Here is a 22,784-nt window from a genome sequence, read left to right as displayed (position 1 = left end):
ATGATCCGCCAGGGGAGAAACACGAACAGCAGGCGAACCGCTGTTCAGGTACCAAAACGAGTGTCAAGGTGCTCTTTATTCTGCTCGGATTAGGTGTCGACCCGAGTCCTCGAATTTACAAACTCTACTCCGATTCTCTTGATTTTTAACCTCCGGAAATTGACATCCAAAAACTTATCGGTACATCGATGAGACTGGTGATTGATTTTGTGTGTGAACAAAACTCTGGCTCTGCGATGATCGTTCGATTGATTTTAAGTAATGAAGCTCGTCTGCTTAGAATTTACTCATTTTTATAGTAAAATCGTTTAATCCTTGTCGGTACAACGTTTCATATATGACACATCTTTTCTTTTGAATCGGTTATTCGAGATTTATGTACAATTTTTGTTTTCACAATTTTTGTTTGTACAATCTTGTTTCCTTTCGATATTCGTGAAAACTCGTTTCAACGTTCCGAATTTAATTTCACTGATCCATGCGGAACCTGAGCAAATGACTTTTCGCCAACGTTTCAGCTTTTTTCTGCAGTAAAAGTAGTTTCGTTGCACGGGGAGGGGGTAGCGATCAGTTAAAGTTGATATTAATTTTCTATCACGTTGCGGCTACGCGGCCGGGGGGGATTTCAGTTTGGATTTTGGGAATTCGCGAGCCGTAGCAATAAAGCGCTAAAGAGCAAGCCGCAGCCACAACCGGGTCCGACATACCAAGTAGCTCTAGGAGATCGAGGCAGGCTCAACAAGCCTCTGTTATTACAACGAGGGTTGGCGGCGGTGGATGCAGACTGGCAGTCAGTCGCCCAACCCCCGCCGCTAACTAGAGTGGGGTACGAGCCGGGGGTTGACGGGGTTGCGCGGGGGATGGGGGGGGGGGGGGGGTGAGGTGCAATACGAAATCCCTTAAGAGCAATAATAAGAATCCTTTCTCTGTTGCTCCCGGATTCAGAGCGGAGGAGGCCCCTGGCCTCATATACATAAGAGAAGCGGGAACTTAATTTGAGGGCTTGTTGAGGGGGTGAACCTCCGAGGTCTACGAGACGGTTACCGTCGTCTCTCGCTGAGGGCTTGCGGTATAATCTCGAGCTGCGATGTTTCCTTATTTTATATCATTTTTTTTTTTTACTTTCTTTATATTTTTCTTATTATTATTCTTCTTCACCTTATTCTCATTGCGTATATTTTTATACCTGTAGTACGTATACGTATATATGTAAGTACATGTAGGTCTGTATATATGATACAATATACGTGCCACAATGTACGTATACCACAGTGACTTCTTGTCTAATCGAATCTCACGATAACGCGGTATCGTAGTAAATAGTTGACTAAGTAACAACTTTGCCAATTTGTTTATAATACACGAAATTTCCCTGCATGCGTGTTGTTTTGCAAAGCGTTTTTTATTTCAACCACCAAGAATAAAATCAGCAGTTTTTACATAAATTTTCAACCCTCGTCTTCTTTGTTTTACAGATTTTAAACAAATGTTACACATATTTTTTAACCAACACTCTGAAACAGGTCTTGTTAGACCGAATAAAGTAGTATAAAGAGCTACGGACTCGGTTTCTCTGCGTATTTTCTTTTGCTTCGTCTTTTTTCAAAACCTCTTCGATTATGAACAGGGATAATTAATTGGGTTGCCGTGACACCTTCGCCGTTTATAACATCCCAGTGCAAGCCGAATGAGACACGCACCTGTACCATCTTCTTTTGTCTCGTTTCAGGCGTAATTTGCACACAAAGTACCATGGTTCAGGGGGAAATATACGAGGGTGCTGCCTATGTGCTCGCACAGACATTACGTTAACGGCTTGCCAGAGATCCCACGTGTGCATCGAATGGCACGACACGACGAAACCTGAGCCATGAACCACATCGAGGCCCTGTTGTTACATCTACCTACTATTATTGTATACCTGTGGATTATTATAAGAGGACCGGATTAACCCGAGGGCCGAAAGTTAAGGTAAATATGAAAAATTTTAAGCAAGGAAGGAAGGGATGGATGGCTGTTGGATACCGGGCTGAGGGGGAAAAAATTCCAGCGGAGAGTGACACGGGAGACGAGGGTGTCGGCCCAGGATCCCATTAAATGGTAGTTTATTCGTGGGTCGGCTGGGACAGGTGTTCGCGTCACTCTTACGGCGTATTTAAAACGCATTCAAGGGGCGGGGGGATGGAGAAGGAGACTTGCTGAACGAAACACGAAAAGAGTGTAAGAAAAAAAAAAATAGATAAATTTTCCACACGGTGTCTTGTTGACTTTAACTCCGCAGCAGGTTTATTGAAAGTAGGTTGAATACTTTAATATTGTTATATGTGTATGTGGTAGGGTCGTCCTTAAAAGGTCGTTTTTGAATTTCGACTTACTCGTCTTCTAAATCAGCTCCAAATAATTCCCTAATTTTTTCAGATTTTTAGCTCAACTCTAATCCGTGCCCCAAAGAGGGTGGATTCCATTCAACTCTTTCAGGGGCACGTCAAATCTACCGAACGGATTCAGATGAAATTTGATTGGGAGGGGTTTCTCGGGTCGCTGATTAGGAATCTAAACTCAATGTTACAAAATTCAAAATGGTGGATCGAATATGGCAATATCGAGTGACTTTTGGGATTTTAGTCCAGCAAATTGGATCCGTCACTTGGAATATTCAAGTTTTGAGTTCAGATTCGTATAGTCAGTGATCCAAAAAAACCCCCTATACCAAATTCCATCTAAATTTCTAAATTTTTTTTTAATCACTTGAAGCCGATTTCCGGGGTGAGCCGGTCAAAATTCAAAAATGATCTTTTTAAGGAGCACCCTAATATTGTTATAAATATATAACGTGCGTAAAAATATCACGTGCAGGTCGTGGAGAAGGAGTTGTCCGATTTAAATAACGGAAAATGCTTTTGCAATTGTCTTCACGGTGAGTGAAATATTCAGGAAGATCGTTTCCCATGTGACCGGTAGCATCCTGCCCTTGTACATTACAGTACCTACCCTCTGTTCCCCTCGTGTATTATAGCGATTCGGGGAAAGCAAAAATGCGAAACTTTTAATTCACCTCATTAATACGTATCCCTCCAGTTCTGTCTCTCTTTTTCTCTCATCTCCTCCCTTGGCTCTCCCTAATTTTTTTATGATCATGGACAGGCTCTCTCGGCATTCATGACAGTTTGTCGTTTCTCCTGTTATTTTCTTGTTTTCAAAATCTATTCCAAGGAACTTCTCTTGTAGCTTGGAGAAATTTTCATCGCTTTTTCTAAGGGCAATCCGTTCGGTTTCAATATGGATACGTTGATAATTGAGGGGCTGCAGGTAGCCGCAGGTGGCTAAGTATTTCCCCTTGGTTTCTCATTTATTTCTCCAACAGCGCTTGGAGCTGAGACGGCAACTTGTTAAATAGCCATGAATCAGTTTATTTGAGGCGTATAGATGTACGTATAGTATATACATATATACCTATATGTTGAATCCATCAACGCTCTGGCTTGTCTCAATCAATTTCATAGATTTTTTTTTTCACTTCTTTTTCTTTTTCTTCTTTTACTCGCGGTCTTTCGGGAAAACGGGCCGCAAGCGGTAAGGGAGAATGAGAACAAGTCGGAGGGGAGGAGGCGGAGCGAATCTTTACCGTAAAGATTGATGTAGGGTAACGTTAACTATTCCCAACGGAACGATTTATCACGTCACTAATTCTGACGTCAAGTCGTATTATGCAAATATACGAATCGTTCAAAAAAATATTTATACTCGTCTTAAGAGGATTAGAAGAAATGAGGGTAAAAAATAATACTAGAATATCATTTTTTTTTAAAGGAGTCGAGTCGTGATACTCGCAAAATCCTGACGCCTAGTTTCCACTGCCGAATAAACTGGAGAAAAATATTGAAAAAAAAAATAATAATAATAAATAAATACAGACACGCAACGACGAAGAGGGAAATATTTTCGCTCGGATTCGCATTCATTAGTTAATTACGATTAGCAGCGCTACCGACGAAAGAACAAAGTACCTATGGACAGAAGGTATACAAGCGAAAGGTAATGGCGGTGGGGGAATTTGAATAGAAATTAAAAATTCAGGCGCGTTGCATACATGCATAGATAATGGGATACCCTGACGAAGGAATAAGAACGTCTCGCGGTAATAAAAAACTGTCACGTAGCCGGGCTGCGGCTCGAGCATGGCAAGGTAACAGAGAGGGGGTGGAGGGGGCCGAAGAAGGGAAAGAATACTGATTAATTATTCAATCTGGGTCGAGTGATTAGCATGCGGCAACGGCGGCGTCGGCCCTCTAAATAATGTAACGCACAGCGCCGCGACGCCCCGACGACCTGTAAGACGCAACCGCGACGCGGTTTCGTCGACGTCAACGAGCAGACAATAATCCGCTCGCTCCTCGGGTTCGCCAGGAATGACGAAACAAACAGGGATGTAAGATAGAAAATAATACGGGATGAGCGAATTTTTGGCGATCGGAATTCGAGGCAGTTATGTATAATCGCGGAATACTCGCAAAGCTCGCTTCTCGCTTTTCGCGGTTTTTTGCGAGGCCGCGTCACGTCGGACTGAAAGAAATCTTAATTAACGAGGCCATTGTTCTTACTCGAAGTAACGGAACGTCGGCTGCTTCTGGCTTTGCAGACGCTCTGTCCGCTCTTGCGTCTTTGCTTGCGGAATAATATCGCCACTTCTTTGTCTTACGGGGTAGAGAAAAAATTGGTGCAAATTGTCATATCTTCTCTTTGGATTTTATTTCTTTGTATACGTATAGAGGAGGGTGGTTCTTAAAAAGCTCATTTTTGAATTTTGACTGCGTCGCCCCCCAATTCGGCTACACAGAATTCAAAACAAATTTCCTCATTTTTTTTAGAGTTTTACTCAATTCTAACCCGTGCCCCAAAGAGGGTGGATTTTCGGATTCAACCCCTTCAGGGGTGCATCAAATCTGCCGAACGCATTCAAATGAAATTTGGTATTGGGTGTTTTTTGGTCCAAAATTTGAAAATTCAAAGCGGCGGATTCAATATGATGGACCAGAATCCCAAAGGTCCCTTGATATTGCTATATTGGATCCGCCATTTTCAATTTTGTAATTTCGAGTTGAAATTCGTAATCAGCGACTTCGAAAACCTGCGGGTACCGAGTTTTATCGAAATCAAATGACTTTTTGGATTTCGCTTCGTCATATTGTATCCGCCATTTTGAATTTTGAATTTTTAAGTTTCAATTCGTAATCAGTGATCCAAGAAATCTCCCTATACCCAATTTCATCCAAATCCGTTTCGTATATTTCATGTGCCCCTGAAGGGCTTGAATGGAATCCACCGTCTTTGAGGCACGGGTTAAAGTTGAGATAAAAATGAGAAAAAATTAGGGAATTATTTTTAAATTATTTGAAGCTGATTTGGGGAGCTCGTCGGTCGAAATTCAAAAATTAACTTTTCAAGGACCACCCTAGCACATAGATATTGTATTCAGCAATTACACGCTTACATTTTCGTCTAATCATCGTATGTATCACGAAAATTTATATCCGGTGAGAGATTGATCGGTATAATTTTGACACAGTTGGCTCTGATCATAATCGAGAAAGCGTGGCCAGCTTATACCGAGTCGGGGAAGTCAGGATTGATTTAATTAACACCGAAGTAAAATTTTCCCCGTTAATTAGAGAGAAAGTTGTAATTTTTCAAACTGCCTATACTTGAATCGAGAACCGCCCTCTTTCCTACTCTCCCTCCTTTCCTTACATACTATACTATACTATGTATATATATATATATATATATATATATATTGAGCGGCATGAAACGGAGAATGGTGAAATGGAATCGCGGAGGAGTGAACTGACTGAAAACAGTTTCCTGTGCTGCATTCTGCGGGAATCGCAGCTCTCGGCTAGCAGCTACGCTGTATAAAGCCAGGATCCGGACTTAAGGCGTCCTCCGTGAAAGCTCTCTCTGGAGGCTGAAGGCGACGCCGCCACCTATCCCGGTTCGCTGAGCGCCGGGGTAGTTTAAGAGTAAGAGAAAATGGCTGGATGGGGCTCAGTGCCGGGGTGAGAGGGGGGGGGGGGGAGGGGGTGGTAGGGGAGGAGGAGGAGTTGAGCGTGTTGGAGTGTAAGTGCTAAGATCTGCGAGTGCATTAACATGCCCCGGAGGCAGGCTGAATACAACCCTTCTTACAGCCGGAGAGCTCAAGCTTAGACCGCCGTGGGCAGAAGGGACCCGGGATTTCTACTTAATTATATTAAAAATGTTTTATCCCCGAGCCTTTATTCTCGAACACCGCGCCGCCACCGCAAAAAGACCACGCTTCCAACCTGGATGGATAAAATCTCCCAAACCACAGCGTTGGATGGTCTTGTATTACAGGAGGCAGCGGCTGGTTGCCTTGTTTCGACCCTAATTTTCATCCAACGTCGGATTTTCCGTATCTGGCTTTCCAATTTTCACTTTTAATGCTCGATTCATCTTGAATCTTGATACGAGTACGCAAATACAAACGTCATTGTGCTCGCAGTTCGATTTTGAGCTCTTATGCGCTATTTAATTTACGGTGCACTTTAATATTACGTTATGTAACAAGGGAATAAAGTCGAAGATTATTCCCGCCGGTGGGTTTACTGCCCGAGAGAAACATGCTAGTTTGGATTTGCGGGAAATATCATCTCATATTTCCTGTAAATGTGTTAAGTGGAAATGATACGCTAATTTCGTCCCGATTTTCAGTTAACTAAAGTTAACGTTATTAGTTCAGTCGGGAATAAAGGCTTCACTTTCGAGTCTCAAAGTTTTTTTTCACTCACGAAAGTTCAAGCGTCGAAAATCATTCCTGACAATTGACCCTCTGAGAATACACAGAAGATCTGTCAGACCTTGTCCTCAAGTTTTGATTTGCTCACTATTTAACCATAATTTACTTCAAACTTTTACCCAAATGATTGAAAAATTTCTGAAGAGGCGTTCGAACTACGTGGATTAATCCTACAATATTTGAGGAATGTCAAAGAATTTTTTCAAGTCGAGTAGTTCTGAAATGGTAGACCTTGAAAAAAGCACACGATCTCACAGACCCGGAATGTCTACTCGGTGATCGAACAATTACGTGCGTCACTCCGAAGGTTAAAGTCTCTCGGTCCTCTGACTCGACGAGTGTTTCGATACTTTGATCGATCCTGTCTGTACACATAGGTGTAATAAAAGGTAGTAATCGGGTGGCTTTACAGAGCGATAAAAAGGCCGTTTGGACGACGGGGAAACGGGGGTGGCCGTGTTATCCTGACACACACACACACACACACACACGTGTATATATATTTAGAGAGAGAGAGAGAGAGAGTGTTGGTTGGGCCGACTGCCCTCTCGTTGCCCTCTGGCTGCCCTCTGACCGTGGCTGCTATCTCCACTCCCTCATTCCCACCTCGTGTAACGCTCTCGCGGCACAAAGCTCTTGATGGATGGATGACCACCGGCCGGCCCGCCGCGATGAACCCACCGAGTGACCACCTGTTGAGGGCCGCACGCATGCACGCGCACCTGCACCACCTACCCGCCCCTCGCAGGGCGTAGGTGTAGGTGTGGGTGTAGGGCCACTTTTACAGAGAGTCAAAACTAGCCGGCGTCTGCCACCGTCCCCCGATTTTATTGGCTTTCGATAAAGTTTTACCGTGCGGATTTATGATAGCGGGTGCCTCGGTTTTTTTCATGATTAAAAATTGCACCACGCGTCATCCCTTGGAGTTCCTCCCTCGCATACGTTCATCGATTTCCAATCTGATCGGTGCTCGGGTAATCAGATGACCGTTGAACCAACTCCTAGGTATACGTGAAATCCGATTCCTCGCTACATGCATCCGCGTATATCAATTTTTTGATTTCTCCGGTACCCCAGCGACGATTCGTTAAAAACACCGATTTGCTACGAATCCTCCACAGCAGTCATGTATTTTTCATTCGCGTTTTGACGAATCGAGCTTATTCATCTCCGAGCGTTAATCAGCAGGTATGTATGTGTCTATCGGTTCAAACGGTTTGTTTACGTCGAGATAGCGACGGGGTGAAGTCGAGCTTCGATAAATCGAGTCTACGTCACGTCGTGCACTGTCTAACTGTGGGCAGTTAGACGTATACGTATCTACGTACATGTATACACTATACGGTACAGCTCGATAACCGGCGTCAACTGCGTTTCATCATCCCGTCGGTCTACACGCCGCGAGCTACTCAACCGGAGATAAAGCGATCGTGAAATATAAAAACCAGGGGGGCAAATAATCGCCCCTGTCGCTCTACGATGTACCGGAGTGAAGCTCGTTGCTCTCGTTGCAGTGCCAGAACGGGGAATCATCAGAGACAGGAGAGCATCGAGCGGTGAACGACAAAGAAGAAGAGAGAGAGAAAAACAAAAAGAAAAAATAATCCTCCCTTGTTCGACGCAATTGATGAGGATCGAGGACTGCAACGCAGCGTGGTAGCGGGGAGGAAAAAAGTTAAAACGGTTTTCACGTTCGTTTCGATTTCGTTCATTTAAGCTCGGCACTATAACAGTCTATCAAACGTGTTACGATTTATAATTAATAGCGAGAAAGATGTAGTGGATGTGAGGGATGAAGGTGACGAATAAAAATTCAAACTGTATATTAGGTTGGTTCTTGTTTAAGGTGTTTACGAAATTTTTACACTCCATCCTTCAAATCAACGTGAAATAATTCAATAACAAGTGTCTAATTTTTTCAAATTTTTACCTCAGATCTAAGATAGTTCACGTAATCATTGCCGTAAGAAACTTCGGCGACAAAGCGGACTATCTTAGAGTTGAGATAAAAATGTGAAAAAAATTAGACAATTGTTTTCTGAATTATTTGAAGTCCATTTGGGGGGCTAGGGTGGAAAAAACTCGTCAACACCCTAAATAAGGATCGCCTTAACGTATATGCATATTGGAGAGATGCAACACGATATTTATGCACAGCTAGGCGAGCTAGGGTATAGCTTATAGGTCGTATACTCGAGAGGTTCGGTACATAACCTTCGCCCTCGAATCAGCTGTCATCGCAGCAATGCTCAATCTTACATGTCGACGACGGCTCCGAGTATGAGGCGAGGGTGGCGGTGGTGAGCCTCGGGGAACCCAGAAGGTTCGCCGGGTCGCGGGGTGGGTTTATCCTGAAATCGGAATGTATAATGGACGGGACGATCTCGGGTTACTAATAAGCATCGACTAAGCGAGCTGCTAGTCTCTCGTCTTCTCAGCCCTTTGTGACGTCTTCGTGTCGTACGGTGTTTCGTACGGTAGCTCGAGAGCAATTTCCGTCCGGAGGCTGCGTACGAGTTGTACGAGGTATACCTTCGACGAGAAAATGGTCTCCCGATTCCACCACCATCACCACTCCCCACCACCGCACGTGTCTAAACTTGATGGATTGTACCTTGATGAGATAGTAACCCACCCCTAACCTCCCCCCATTTCTATTGACGGTAGAGTTGCGGTGGGTAAAAACTGATCGCTCAACAATTTACACTCAACTACCGAATGGATTTAGTTCAACTCTACTCTGTGCAACGTGAGAAGAAATCGTGACGCGGTTACTCTCGCGATCAGTTATTTGAGTTGAGCGAATGGGATAAGTATTAGGGATGAGTCGTGCGGTATTGACTAGAGTTTAAAAACTTTGGCATCGAATGCTTCGTTGTGTGTTTTTTTTTTTTTTTTTTTATGCTTCTTAGATTTAGCTAATGACAGAGTCGACTCGCGAGTCAAGCATTCACCACCTCGGCAGCTTCGCGTACATCTTGCCACAGGTCCGCAGTTTCGTTTCTAGAGCACTTGAACTGCCTGCAGATGATGGGAACTTGAATCCGTTAATTGGTGTACGTTGTGTACCTTTTTTCGTCGTGATATATTTTTCTCTTTCACTCAGTGCCGAGGGGGGAGTTTGTTTTTTAATTTTTTTACATTTTTATTTTTAATATGTATTAAATTAGCGGACAGCCGCTGTTGAGTTTAACGTTGGGAAAGGAGGAGAACGACGACGACGACGACGAAGCGAGAGAGCGAGAGAGAGAGAGAGAGGAAGATGAGAAACTGGTTCGTCCGAAGAAGTTTCTCCCTGCTGTCGGGGTTGGTTGGTATATGCCAGAGCATTCCGGTCAATTTCTCGAGCTTGTTTTTTCCCAGTTTTCATCTTCCCTGGGGCTCTCTCTTTCTCTCTCTCCCTCTCTCTCTGTCTGACTTTACTCACCGATCCCCATCGCCGTTGGCTCGCGCAGTTTTCATCCAACCTACCTTTGAGCTTTCATATTAATCTTGAATGGCCGGATTTATGACGCGTTAAAACATCCGCGGTTACTTTGATTTTATCTTGAATTCATGCCGGAGAGAGCACGTGGAGCGAGTGACTTCGGACTGGGTATTTCTTTTATTTATTTATTTTTTTCCCTCCGCGGGAGCTTTTGCCGCCGTGAGCAAGCAGCCTCGACACGATATTTAAACGAATTAAACGAGTAACGAGTGGCCCTCGAGGGGAGTAATTGGTGCCCGTCTACGTGCACGAGGCCACTCGAAGGCGAGGTTGGAGGGAAAAAAAAATCCGAAACGGGGATCGGAGAGGCACGATAAGAGAAAGAGAAAACCATCGGAGCTGGCAGCGAACGGTTACAGTATGACCAATATTTGAAATACTTATTGGTATTCATCGGGACCGGAGGCGAACCTCGCGGAGCGTTTAATATTTTCCTGTTGAATATTCCCCGAATAGCCCTCGATATTGAATTGGCTCCTGCCTAATTGTAACCTTGCTCACTCGAGCCCCATTCAGACGTAAACGGTATTTGCATAATTCTTACATTGAATTTTGTGTAATTGATTTTCCCAGCGATTTTTTTCGATGATCCGACGAATTGTTCGGTCTAGCCCGCCGATGATATCATCCTCTGGATACATCTCTTGAAGAGACCTTCGGAGCTTAAAGCATTGATGAAATTACCGACGGGTAATGAGTTTAGCGGGAGGGATAGACGAGATGAGAGGTCTCTCTTCCTCTCTTCCTCTATTCCTCCCGTTCTCTGAGCTTGGATCACCCCCTACCTCGTCCCCCTTCTACCCACCGCTCTCCTCTCTTCTCATCTACGTCTCTCTTCTATCAGAAGCTTCGGGGTTACCGGTGATGTAGGCTTCGGCATCCGACATTTATTCAATCATTCAAATTATCCCAATACCAAGAATTCCCCGTCCTCAGATCTAACGACGGACGGGTGGTTCGTTCCTGACGGTTATACGAGTAACTCGTACCTACCTACCTACCTACCTACAATTTCACACTACCTAACTTTTCGGGTTAAACGTTTCCAAAATTTCATCCAGCATCGCCTCCGGGCATAACGTGCTGCCGTAAAGGATCCAGCTGTACTCAGATAGACCGGACTTTCAGGCTCACACCTTTGTTGTATGTTATACTCTCTAAACAGATGAAGAAAAAAACTCGTCTCGCCCGAGCAGTCAAGCTTTTCCAAAAGTTTTCTTAAGCCGTAATACACGATGCGTGGTTTCGCGTATTTTTATCATTCACAAAACAGATTTTCATCCCATCAGCTGCCATCGTTTTTTTTTTTTTTTTTTGCCCAACGGAGCACATTTCTCGCAGTTGATATATACGCTTGTTTGTTTGAAACATTAATTAATTACGCTGTTCGTAAATTATGTGAGTAGTTATTTTTTTTTTTTACACGAGAAATACCTACGACATTTTTTTGAAATATGAACGAGACTTGGAGGAAATTGGAGGACATTTTGTCATCAATTTCTTTTCTTTTTCTTGACAGATCATCGAGTCGAGCCAAGCAGCTCGGAAGCTAATTTATATATCGCTTTACAAATGACATTTGGCAGAGTTAACGGAAGAAATTTTGTACTAATTCGAGTTAAGTTCCTTACGAATTTTCATGAATGTCCCCAGAGTGGCGACGCCACTGCCGTTCTTCCTTATCTCTGGCTGTCTACCTCCCTTCATCAACATATGTTCTCGTCAGCTGTGCTTTGTTTCTGGAATAAGAGCTTATTACGGATGCAAAACTGGCCATTCATATTCAAAATTTTATATCTCGCCCGTTTGAGGGGACTAATTTATTCGGGTTCGATCCAAGCAGCGACAAATTCACCGGATTTCATCAGAAGAACGCTGGCGCGGCCCGCCAGTTGGATAATTTTTTCCATTTCATCTCCCTCTCCCTCCTTCCTCTCCCTCCTACCGTACCATTCATTTCATATTTCCCCATCTCTTCGTGTTACGGCAAAATGCAACGGGGGTTCAAAAACATGACCGTATTTTTCCACGCCGATCAAACCTCGCTTTCGGTATCGCCGTACATGCACGGTATATTTAGGGTATTCTACAATCGGCTACCGTGGCGGGTATCCACCTGCGGGTTCGCCTCGCCTCGCCTCGCCTCGTCGAAGAGATAATCATATTAGCCGCGCTATAACTTGTCTATGCATAAGCATAATACCTAGCGCAGCCGGGATCCTAGCCAGGATACCACCGCCCACACCTTATACACCGTCCTCCTAGCCGTCCCGTATATTTTACGCTCTGGTTCTGGATGTGCTGCAGCCGCCTCGGGAGCCGTTCGAGGCGATGCGGGTTTCGGCTGAGAGCGAGCGAGCTGGCGAACAACCGGCTCGAGGGTGCAACGTACCACGTTAATCAGGGTAATTGAATTAAGCACACGCGACTGTTGTAATTATGACTATTTATAATGATTCTACATGCCTCCTTCCCCTCCCACATCTACGTGTCCCCTTGTATTAGCCATCGGGCCGATGTGCGACGACGCAGCGCTTGCTCTTCTCCCCAATAATCAATTTACGCATCCTCGTTCGATAGTTGACACCAAGAAAAGAAATTCTCATAACGTGGGCAAAGTCTAGTTCACATTTTTCTATGATCGAAGGGTCGTTTTTTTACTATCTGCAACGAGGTCTGAGCCTGCGAAGAGGGGTGTTTATGAAGAAGATGAGAGAGAAAAAATAAAAAGGAGATTTATATGGGGGAAAAAGAGCCTCAGTCAAGTGGTTGGGCTCGACTCGATTCCAAACAGCCGCTCGGCACCAACGGAGAAATCCGTTCTGCGAAAGGCGATCCGCGGTGAGGGTGAGAGTCGGGTTAAACCTTTAACGGAAGACGTCAAGTGTGTTGTGGCGGTTTCCGTTGGAGCAGACAGGAGAGAGCTGGGGTTCGGAGTGGCAAGGTCTTGAGGGAAGAAGAATAAGCCACGACACGCCGGGGCGGCTCCTCCGAGACTCTGATAAGCGTGTTATGCTATGGTTTGTATATCTCCACACGAGAAGGTGATATGAATGTGAGGTAAACTTTTGGAAATGTTGCTTCTTGAATGGCGAAAAAGGAGCGGAAGATACACGAGTCACTGGTACTGCTCGCACAGGTCTGCAAACGACAATATTTTTTTTCAACTGCATGGGACGTATTTTGGTAAGTGTTGTGTTTTCGAGTGCGCTGAATCCAATAATGACTTCCATTCAACTCCATCGCGTACAAAATACAAAGTACAAAAAGTTGGCTTGCAAAATACAATGTGCTTGGATAAATAAAAGCAAAACAATCATGAAAAAACTAGACATTTTATTACAATAAACTAAACAATGTTTCTTATAAAATTAAACAAGCAATTTCTTTACGAAATGTATTCAACATTCCGTCTTCATTCTTTTCGCATATGAAACCTTTTCTTCTTCTCTTTGATGCACCTCCGAACACGCTTCAGCTTTCCATTTTCTCTTTCCCTCTTCGTATTTATTCTCGAGTCTCACTATAATACATATCAAATGGAAGTGAGAAATCACTTTTGCATAGAATTTTTAGAATCAAGAATATGATACGAGATTTCGAGTTAAACGGGAGTTTCATTCTAAATGAAACTACAAATACGAGTTCAAGGAAGAACCTGACGTGATGGAACTTTAATGAGAGAAAACCTAAAAGAAACGGTGTAAAAAAGCCTGTGCAGATTTTTGGTTGCAGACCTGTGTCGTCGGAGATCGAAAGGTAACGAAGCTAGGTATTCAACTAATTGTAAGTGCGAGAATGAAAGGAGGGAGTGTGCAGAGAACGAGCCGAAGGGTCGGATGATCCGGAGTTGTTGGCGGCATCGCCGGGCCCTCTCGCGTCTTTACACCTTCCTTTACATCCCTCCGCATCAGAAGTCGTACTTCATTAAGTTGGTAACACTTCTTCCTCCTCGACGATCCCAGGCCTCTCTTATTCCTCCTTCCGTCTTGTCCCGCACGTCGCCCACCGCACTGTGCCGAGCCTCTCGCCAGAGAGTAAGATTAATTGCATTCCGGGGAGAGAGGAGGCGTATTTTAAACCAAACCACCAGCCGCGCCAGCCATGCCTAAGAGTGAGAGACGAGAGACGAGAGCGGGATTCCTGCCACTGATGGAAGAGAGAGACTTCAGGCTGCCTGGGACTCTCGAAGATGGGGAAGACAGCGCCTCAGGCCTTGTTGTATTTATCATATAATTACCATAATAGAGCCCATTCTACCCTCCCACCCACCCCCACTCGCGTTATCTCCTCACCCTCCCCCCACCTCCACCCTCAAGCCAACCGCAAATTGGAAACTTTTGAATATATTTTCGCCGATGGTTTCACCTGCAGTTTCGTATCCGAGAACGAGGCGAGTTACTCGACCGTCAAAATATCTCACCAGTGGACCCGGTACGATGCCAGGACCCTTTCCACCCCTCAGTGCGTCGCTGCTCTTTGGGGCTGGATTGCGTGCGTGAGAGACGCGCTCTCCTTCTCTCTCTCTCTCTATCTCTCCCTTTTCTATCGCGTCAAAGGAGCTATTTCTGTGATGAAAGTTTCAACCAGTTCTATCCTACCGATCCTTCCTAGGCACGAATGTCGGGGTGACGTCGGATAGAGCGTCAAACAGCACGGGGCGGGTGGAGAATGGGCGCAATTTATATCCGATAGAACGTTTGCGAATCTATTTCCCTACGCCTATTTCAAGGTGGGATCACTATACTTTCGAGTCTGTTTATACCGCGTACATACCTATATACGTACCTTGCGCCACGCAAGTTCGAACTCCTATACACGTTCTATTTGTTGAAGGAAAATTGTTCCGCATCTAGGCGGAACTCTCGAGTCGTTACGAAACTTGCCTTTCCTGGATTTCACATTCACTTTGGTGATGTGTTCGAACAGTTTCCAAAATTTTTTGATTCTTTTTCTTACATCGGATTTATATCTACGACGAATAAGAAGGACACGATGTCAGAGTGCAAAAATAATTGTCCAAATTATCTGGAGAAATTAAAGCCCGAAAGTTAATCCGCCAATTTACCAACCCAAGGGCAGGTTCATCAGACACGGGGAGTGATGAGGATGATACATTACAGCTGCAACGTCTTTGAAATATCGTTGGCGTCAGGTATGAGATACGCGTCTGGTGAGGTTTTGAAAATGGGGAGAAGGTTATTAAGGCCGTTGGAAGGGGGGTGGGGGCGACGCGGAGGGGTTGGAAACGAGGAAGATATCGCCGTGCCGCTTCTGACCTCCTCTCGATGTGCAGCATCGTGGAAAGATATTGCAGCTAAACACTTTGGTTCTTTGATGCCGCCTCCCCCCTCCTTCCCAGTTAGCCAGATAATTAGCGTAAAGGTTCATTCTGGGGGAGAAGATCTAGCCGACGTTACCTACACCAGCCGGCTACGCTCTTCGACCAGCAAACACGTTTCGCGATATCGCTGCGGGCAAAGCAGATACGGGCACTCAGCATTTTCCGGCCCGAATTCACCGCGTGCCATTACGTTTTGGGGGTTTGAGTCTACGAAACCGCCGAAGAATCTACCACGTCGAGGAGATCGCGTTTACCGGATAAACACTCGAGGTGGGTGTCGAGTACTCGGAACGAGGACGTGGACGAGGGTGTTAAGTGTCGCGGGCGCGATGCGTGTAAAAACGTATAAATTGCGCGTAAATAATTATATTTGCATATTCATTAAAAAGTAAATATTTAACGTGGGCACCAAGGGTGGAAGGGCAGCGAGAGAGAGAGACCAAGTGTGAAGTGAAACGTACCCCTTCTGCGGCCCGATACCCGCCCGGACACATCACCCTACGCCACGCAGCGTTGCCTGGAGAGAGAAAGGGTGAATATATCGTCCGGTGGTGGTCAGAAATTTTAGCTTAATTTTACTTAACTACGGTACCAGAGCTTGCAGCCCGGCTGCCAGGAGGGGCTGGGAGAGTGTTATTTTTGTAATTCCAACTGCCTACTACACTCCCCGAAACCTCCTACGCCGTACCCCAACGTCTATCCACTTCCGCAAACCCCTGACGCTTGCCACTGAATTCGCAGTTTGCTCGCGGTTGGCTACTCGGCTCTGTATGTACAACAAAAGACCGTTTACAGCTGCGTAAATGACTCCGGAATAATTCCACCGGCTGGCAGCTTTCTCCTGTTTGCGACACAATTCTGTGTTTGAACGTTGTGTTTTTTCTCCTGCAACCCGGCTTAAGGACGGCGGGGGCTTAAGGGTGGGTTACAGTTTCGACGGTATAAAAAAAAGACCTATTTTTAGGAGTTCTTTTTTTAAAGCAAACAAAGCCCTTGAACTCAAATTGTTCCAAATTTTTACGTTTTATAAAAAAAAAAAGAAACATTATTATGATTTTAAACCGTTCAAGCTGCCCCCCACCCTTAATGCAAAGTGACAAGACGACTGGTTTGACTAAAAAATCAAACATATTTTCTCAAAGTGTATTCTGCTCTCCGCTTCGATCTGAGACCAAAGTGTATTGGGACGTGGACGCGTTACATCGATCAGGCTCTGACGATGATGCCAAGCTATTTACCCCGAGGAACACCTGAGTCTAGTCCCTTAGACGGTGGCGAGAGACGGAGAGAGAGAGCGAGTCGTTTTCGGGCACGCATCAACCACCCCCGATCCAGGGATATAAGGTGGGTGTCTATGTGGGGTAGGGGTTGGTGTATTACCGAGCTGAATTATACCGCGTTAACCACAAAAATACTTTCCCACAAGGCTGCAGTACCGTCTCCGGGTTTTTTCTCGATTATTTTGTATGCAGGCACGCGAGCCGCGAAACCACCGGGGACCCGGTAGGCGTTTTAAATTTATAACACCGAGGCGCATGTTGTTTCTCGGGCTTTAAAATTACGCTTCGTTATTATATACCGTGGATGGTTTAAGGTTGAGCTATAAATTCCTATAACCAACTTCGGTACGCTGCGCTTTTTCATCGGGTTTTTTTTTTGTTTTTTGTTTTTTTTTTATAAAATTTTTCCCACTTCACGTGGGAATGGCAAGAATCAACCGTCAGGTGTTCGATAAAAGATGGATGGCCTCATACCCGAGGCGGTGTCGATCTGTCTCCGTACGGCTGACGGTGGCGAAGATGAAACGGACCCTCGGCGATGATGATCCTTCCCGAAGACGCGGAAGTGCTACGTCTGGTACACGTAGGTAGTCGCTGATGGTCAGTATGATAGGAGAACTGTTCTCGGTTTTACGATACCAACGGCAAAGGGCTGCGGCACGAGGGTTGCGGATCCCTCGGCATTTCGCGCGTCATTTTACCTACCTCTTTGGCTCGGGGGGTATATCCTTAATAAAAATCCCAATCTAAACAAGCTTAATTTACGTCCGCCACATAATTACCTGCAGCCCCGGAGGCTCTACCGCTTCTCTTCAGCGCGGAAGCCACTCGGCTGCGGAGGTTTTGACGGAACCCGAGAACGAGAGAGAGAGAGAGAGAGAGAGAGAGAGGGATAGAGGGATCCCCGTCCCTCTGAAAAATCTAAGAGGCGCAAGGCATTAAAAGGGTTATATAACATTCATTACCTGCGCTGAGGTCAGCCTTTGTTAAATTTCCCTTGGAAGTGTACACTGTATACCAACGTGGTGGTGGTTGACGCTCAACCCACACAGGCTCGCTTCTTAGTCGGGGGCGCAGCCCGTGTCATGTGCGCCCCTTGTCTCTGGGGTGGCGGCGGGCGGGTCACGTGACCGGGCGGTGGGTCAGGTGGGCGGTGGGTCGAAGAGTACAGGGACACGGGGTTCGCGTCCTGATGAAGATGTCGCACACGCCGGGGACTCCGGCCAGATTACCCGGGCCAGGGACCCGGACCCTGGTCAGAGCACATGCTAATTGCTTTATTTGACGTCAAGAAATAATCTACGACTACGGAACACACCGCCCCGGCCATGAGTTCACTCGGAGAGTTGGAATAAATCTAGTCTACCCAAGCTGGGTACTACTCGCTCCTCGTTCTCGCCCACTTACCTACCGCCCCTGGAGCGCTGCTCGACATCTAGAGGTTGTTATCACGCGTCAGAGGGTGAACGGGACTCAAACTACCCGGCAATTATTCTTACGGACTGTGCCGTGGACCGTCAAGAGAACGAACCGATTCCTTTTCATTTTCTAATACCGATCCGGGTGACCAACGCCACCCAAAGTATCCTCCACCTTCAATGGATTTTCTCAGACTCTGACCGCGCCTTGGGTCCCTGAGAAACCATAACTAATGGTCCCACAGTAAATGGTAGGAAAGACCGTTTCAAGGGGAGTGTTTGGATATACGCTGACCCCACCGATAGTATCTACAAATTAACCCAAATGATGTTTATGATTACAATTGAACGGTGAAACTACGTAACGGTGGTGGGTACTTATTGCTGGATATTCCTTTTCGCAGGGAAATAGCGGCACATCCTGCGGATGCACTAGAGTCAAATATCTAAACAATCGATTCGTGTATGGACTGATATTACCAGCTGTGAATAACTCGTGTAACTTTGACTCACATCAGCTGAACTTTGTGTACTTGGTCAGTTGAGCGCGAACGACGAATGACTTTGTGCAAATGGTCGAGGTAGTATTTCGTATGCCTGTGCAAAAATTTCGAATATCTGGATTGGTTTGAGGTGGAAAGGAGGCTGGAAGGAAAAAGGAGGGGTGGGTCAACGAGGTAATTTTGGGAGAAGTTGGTCCGTGTTCGCGGCGTTGAGGAGAAAAGTCAGAGAGCAGTGCAGCCAATAACCAAATGTATTGATATTCGATAGACGATGCTTGGTAATTTTACGTAGCGCGCGGGGTGCGCACCTTTCGATTTAGGCTTCGGCATCATTAAAAGTTTATAAAGAAGCAGCCGCGTCGACGAGAGAACGGGAGACGGAGAGTACCGACCGCGTGTAGAGTAGCGAAGACGAGAGAGAGAGAGAGAGAGAGAGAGAAAAGAGAGCCGAGAGCGCAGAGCAGGTACAGACTCCAAGTTTTCTCATGTGCAATGCATAATGAGAAGGAGAAGCAGACGGCGCAAAGGGCCTACAAATGAGCTTCACTTCACTTATATATCAACAAAGTATGTTGAGTAGTCGAGGTGAGGTAAGCAAAATTACGCCCCCGCTGCGCAGGCGAATTCAAATAAAAACACCGTGTGCGAGTGCAATTTCCATCTTCGTGGAACCGAATCATCAGAAGTCGTTATTCTGAATTACCGTAGCTGGCTTCTGCCCGCTGATAAAACACTCGATACCTCGGAATTATTATAGATTTATCAACCCTTCGAGGAGTCGGTGAAAAAGCTGCAGAACCAATCAACTGCTGTAGTTTCTGGCTAATAGCTACGGAGGCGTAGGCCACACGCGATACCGGACGTCCAGCGTGTTGGGTCGATTGCCCTGGTAACTGTAACCCCGACTAACTAACCTGAGGATAAACGGTCTGCCCTTAGCCTAGCTCGGGTTCTCCTTGGCTCGCGCTTTGTTGTTCGATCTGAGTTTGCTCGCCGAATGACCGCGAGACTGGAAAGGCGTTTCACCAAAATCCAAACCATGGTGGTATCCGGTAAAAAATCCGTAACGAATTCCGAGGACATTTTCAGGCCATTCAAGGACGTTGAGGAAAAATAAAAATACACGAATGCAGAGGGGATTTGTCATTTGTCATCGAGGGACGTTTCCAGGACTTCAAGGTCCTTCAGGACCACCGAACACCGTGTAATGCTCAATTCAACCATGCGAAGCCCTTCTATACATCATCGAAGCTTACCTTGTTCATGATCTGGCGGGGAAAGTCCCGCCGCGCGACGGACAACTCTGAAACAGAAAAGATATTTCTTTGTTAAAATATCCAACGGTGAAAGAGGGATCATATATGTGGCTGTGTCTGTGTGTGGGTGTGTGTATGGGCTGATTAAAATTGTAATTACAGTAAATATTTCGCTCGGCTTTGCACAGACGGGCTGTGTTTCGAGGGGAGATGGACGGGATACGTGGGCTGGTACAAGCGCCCTGCGGTTGGACGCCATCGACTTCGGATTTCCCCAACTCTTCGTCCTCGTTGGAATCTATAATGAAGAACTCGAGCCGCGATATTCTACTCCTCGCATCTAACGGTGGACCCGTGTTTTCACTGGATGATCAGTCATCAAAGGATCCCGAAAATTCATCCTCAAACGGTTTTTCTTAATATGTAGAAAAAATTTCGTATTTAGAGCTAAAAAACCGTAAAAGATGAGGGGGGACAGGCAACCTCGGTATCCTTGTACATTGCAGATGGGTTCTTTCAGGCTGCATACCACCGAGACGCTGTGGTAACGTGGTACAGGGTAGGGTAATTAATTATTTTGACGTTATCGATACGGGAGAAGCTGCTCGAGCCATAGCGGCTAATTCACGTTACCAAGTCGAGCTGTTTCCATGGAGGCTTGGGAGTGAAGGTTCTGCAGTTCCAGAGGAGAGACACGCGCATCAGATTGGCTAAGAATAATTTCCGCCAAAGATTGACAACGCTGTTTTCAAAATTGCGTGATCAACGGCTGCACAACCTGGATTAGGATTCATTGATCAACATTTAAGATAAAAAGAATGAAACGACATCTTCCGAGTACTTCTTAACGTCTTCCAGCGAAAGGCATCCCTTGACAAAAAGGGTGGTTTTAAGACACGGATTCATTCGTAGCAGCAGCGACAGTGAAGACGGCATCGGACGCAAGTAAGCCTGGATGTGGAAGTAAGGGTTGGGGTGTACCTCTTCCACCTATCAGTACCTAAGCCAAAGTTTGGAATAATGTTTCGGACAGTGTGTTCGTCTGGGTCGGTTCGCTCGGCCCTCGTCCCCTTACGCGTGTCCGCCGCAGATTCAGACTCCTAATTAAGACAAGGGTGCAAGAGGGGGTTAAAGGGGGCGGGGCGCGGTAGGGAGAGAGACGGATGAATGGTACGAGTCGGGAGAGAGAGAGAGGGAGATAAAGAGAACGATCACTAGGCGGGGGCGGGTACCGCGCAAGAGGGGTAAGCCAAGGCGAAGGGGGCAAAGGAATATTGATCACAAGGACCACCGCAGCCACATTCGTGTCCAGGAGCAGGTCCGCGACGCGGAGGACTTCGGTCGAGTCAGAAATGGAAAACGTCAGACGTCTGAAGCCGGGTTGTGCCGGGCGACACATTCTCGACGTATGTCACCGTACATGCTCTGGAATTTTACTCGATTCGTTGGATTTCGGTTTGGAGATTCTCACGATAAGTCGCGTTTCGTCCAATGTCATTACGGTACAATTACGTCAGTTGAGTCGACGCGTGTTGGGGAAAAAATTACTTACGTGTCGTATGATTGTTATTAACGTGAGGATTCGTTCCTCTTTGATATAATCGAGGGCAGGACTGGCGAGTAGGTACGTATCGTAACATCACAACGGGGAGATTTCTACATCCGTACAAGTTGATAGTCTAAGTCATTAGTTGGGCGTGTTGCAGGATGAACGTGATACGTATATGCGATTCCAAGAATGATGTCAGGATTTCCTTATTAATTTTCACCCCGGTGAGGCATTAGCGATTCGCTGGGGGTAACGCTGATATCGCAACGTAACGTAACGCAGCGTAATGTAACTCGAGGCAACGTAACGTAACGTAACGTAACGCAATGTAATTATCTCTGGCAATTTGATATCGACCCGACGACGGACCGAAGGATGTGGCATCGGCTGCCGCTTATAAATGTGCCACAGCCCGCGAGATGCGAGAGGATTCAAGGGCGAGGGCTAATCCGAGCAGCCCTTACGCCCGTGGATATAAATTATCTATACTCAAACCAAACTAGCAATTATTTCACCCAATAATATCGGCAAGTTTCACGTCGTTGATTCGTCTCAAATTTAGCACTCGATTTCGAATCAGATATTAGGATGTTTTTTTTTTCCACACTTTCGAGTTTGGCAAAAAGTGAAAATATTTTTTTATTCACTATCAACCGAATTGCCGTGGGAAAGCTTTTTTCCTTTTTAACCTAGACACTTCTTTCTTTTATTATTTATTCTCAAGTCTCAGCACTGGGACTCTGGAAAATGGTGTTCTTAGCGTGAGCAGATTATAGGATACGTATCCGATGGCTTTCGGTGGCGTCCCGAAGAAGGGTTGAAGGAGTAAAATTCTGGGGAAGGATTTTCGGGCTGAGGGGTGACTGGTGGAAAGCTCTTCTCGACTTTTAATTAACCGATACGCCAGACCGTTCGTCCGTTCGTTGGTTGCTGGATTCGTCCACCAAGAGGAGCTGACTGTGAGGTGAATGTGAATTTCTTCTATAAACAGAACGGCCGAATCGGCGAATAGAATCGTACAATTAAGAAAGGTTCGTCAAGGATTTCGCAGGAAGAAATTTCCTCAGCATTTTACTCGACATCACGTTTTACCGATAAGAGTCTCTCGCCGATCGTCGTCCCTTTGATTTTCC

General features: G+C 45.7%; 1 protein-coding gene and 1 long non-coding RNA gene across 2 annotated transcripts in view; one reads left to right on the top strand and one right to left on the bottom strand.

Moving 5' to 3' along the window:
• The window catches only part of LOC124183082 (AT-rich interactive domain-containing protein 1A-like), a 268,981-nt gene that overhangs the window by 46,094 nt on the left and 200,103 nt on the right, over positions 1 to 22,784 (bottom strand). Inside the window, exon 5 of the mRNA XM_046571097.1 lies at positions 20,103 to 20,149. Within this exon, the coding sequence (XP_046427053.1) occupies positions 20,103 to 20,149 (47 nt within the window). The remainder of the gene's footprint in view (positions 1 to 20,102; positions 20,150 to 22,784) is intronic.
• The window catches only part of LOC124183092, a 118,514-nt gene that overhangs the window by 55,653 nt on the left and 40,077 nt on the right, over positions 1 to 22,784 (top strand). The window contains exon 2 of the long non-coding RNA XR_006870923.1: positions 1,730 to 1,971. This is a non-coding gene — a long non-coding RNA (uncharacterized LOC124183092). The remainder of the gene's footprint in view (positions 1 to 1,729; positions 1,972 to 22,784) is intronic.

Source organism: Neodiprion fabricii, chromosome 5, assembly GCF_021155785.1.
Source record: "Neodiprion fabricii isolate iyNeoFabr1 chromosome 5, iyNeoFabr1.1, whole genome shotgun sequence".
Classification (NCBI taxonomy): Eukaryota; Metazoa; Arthropoda; class Insecta; order Hymenoptera; family Diprionidae; genus Neodiprion; species Neodiprion fabricii.
This window is presented reverse-complemented; position numbering and strand designations above follow the sequence as displayed.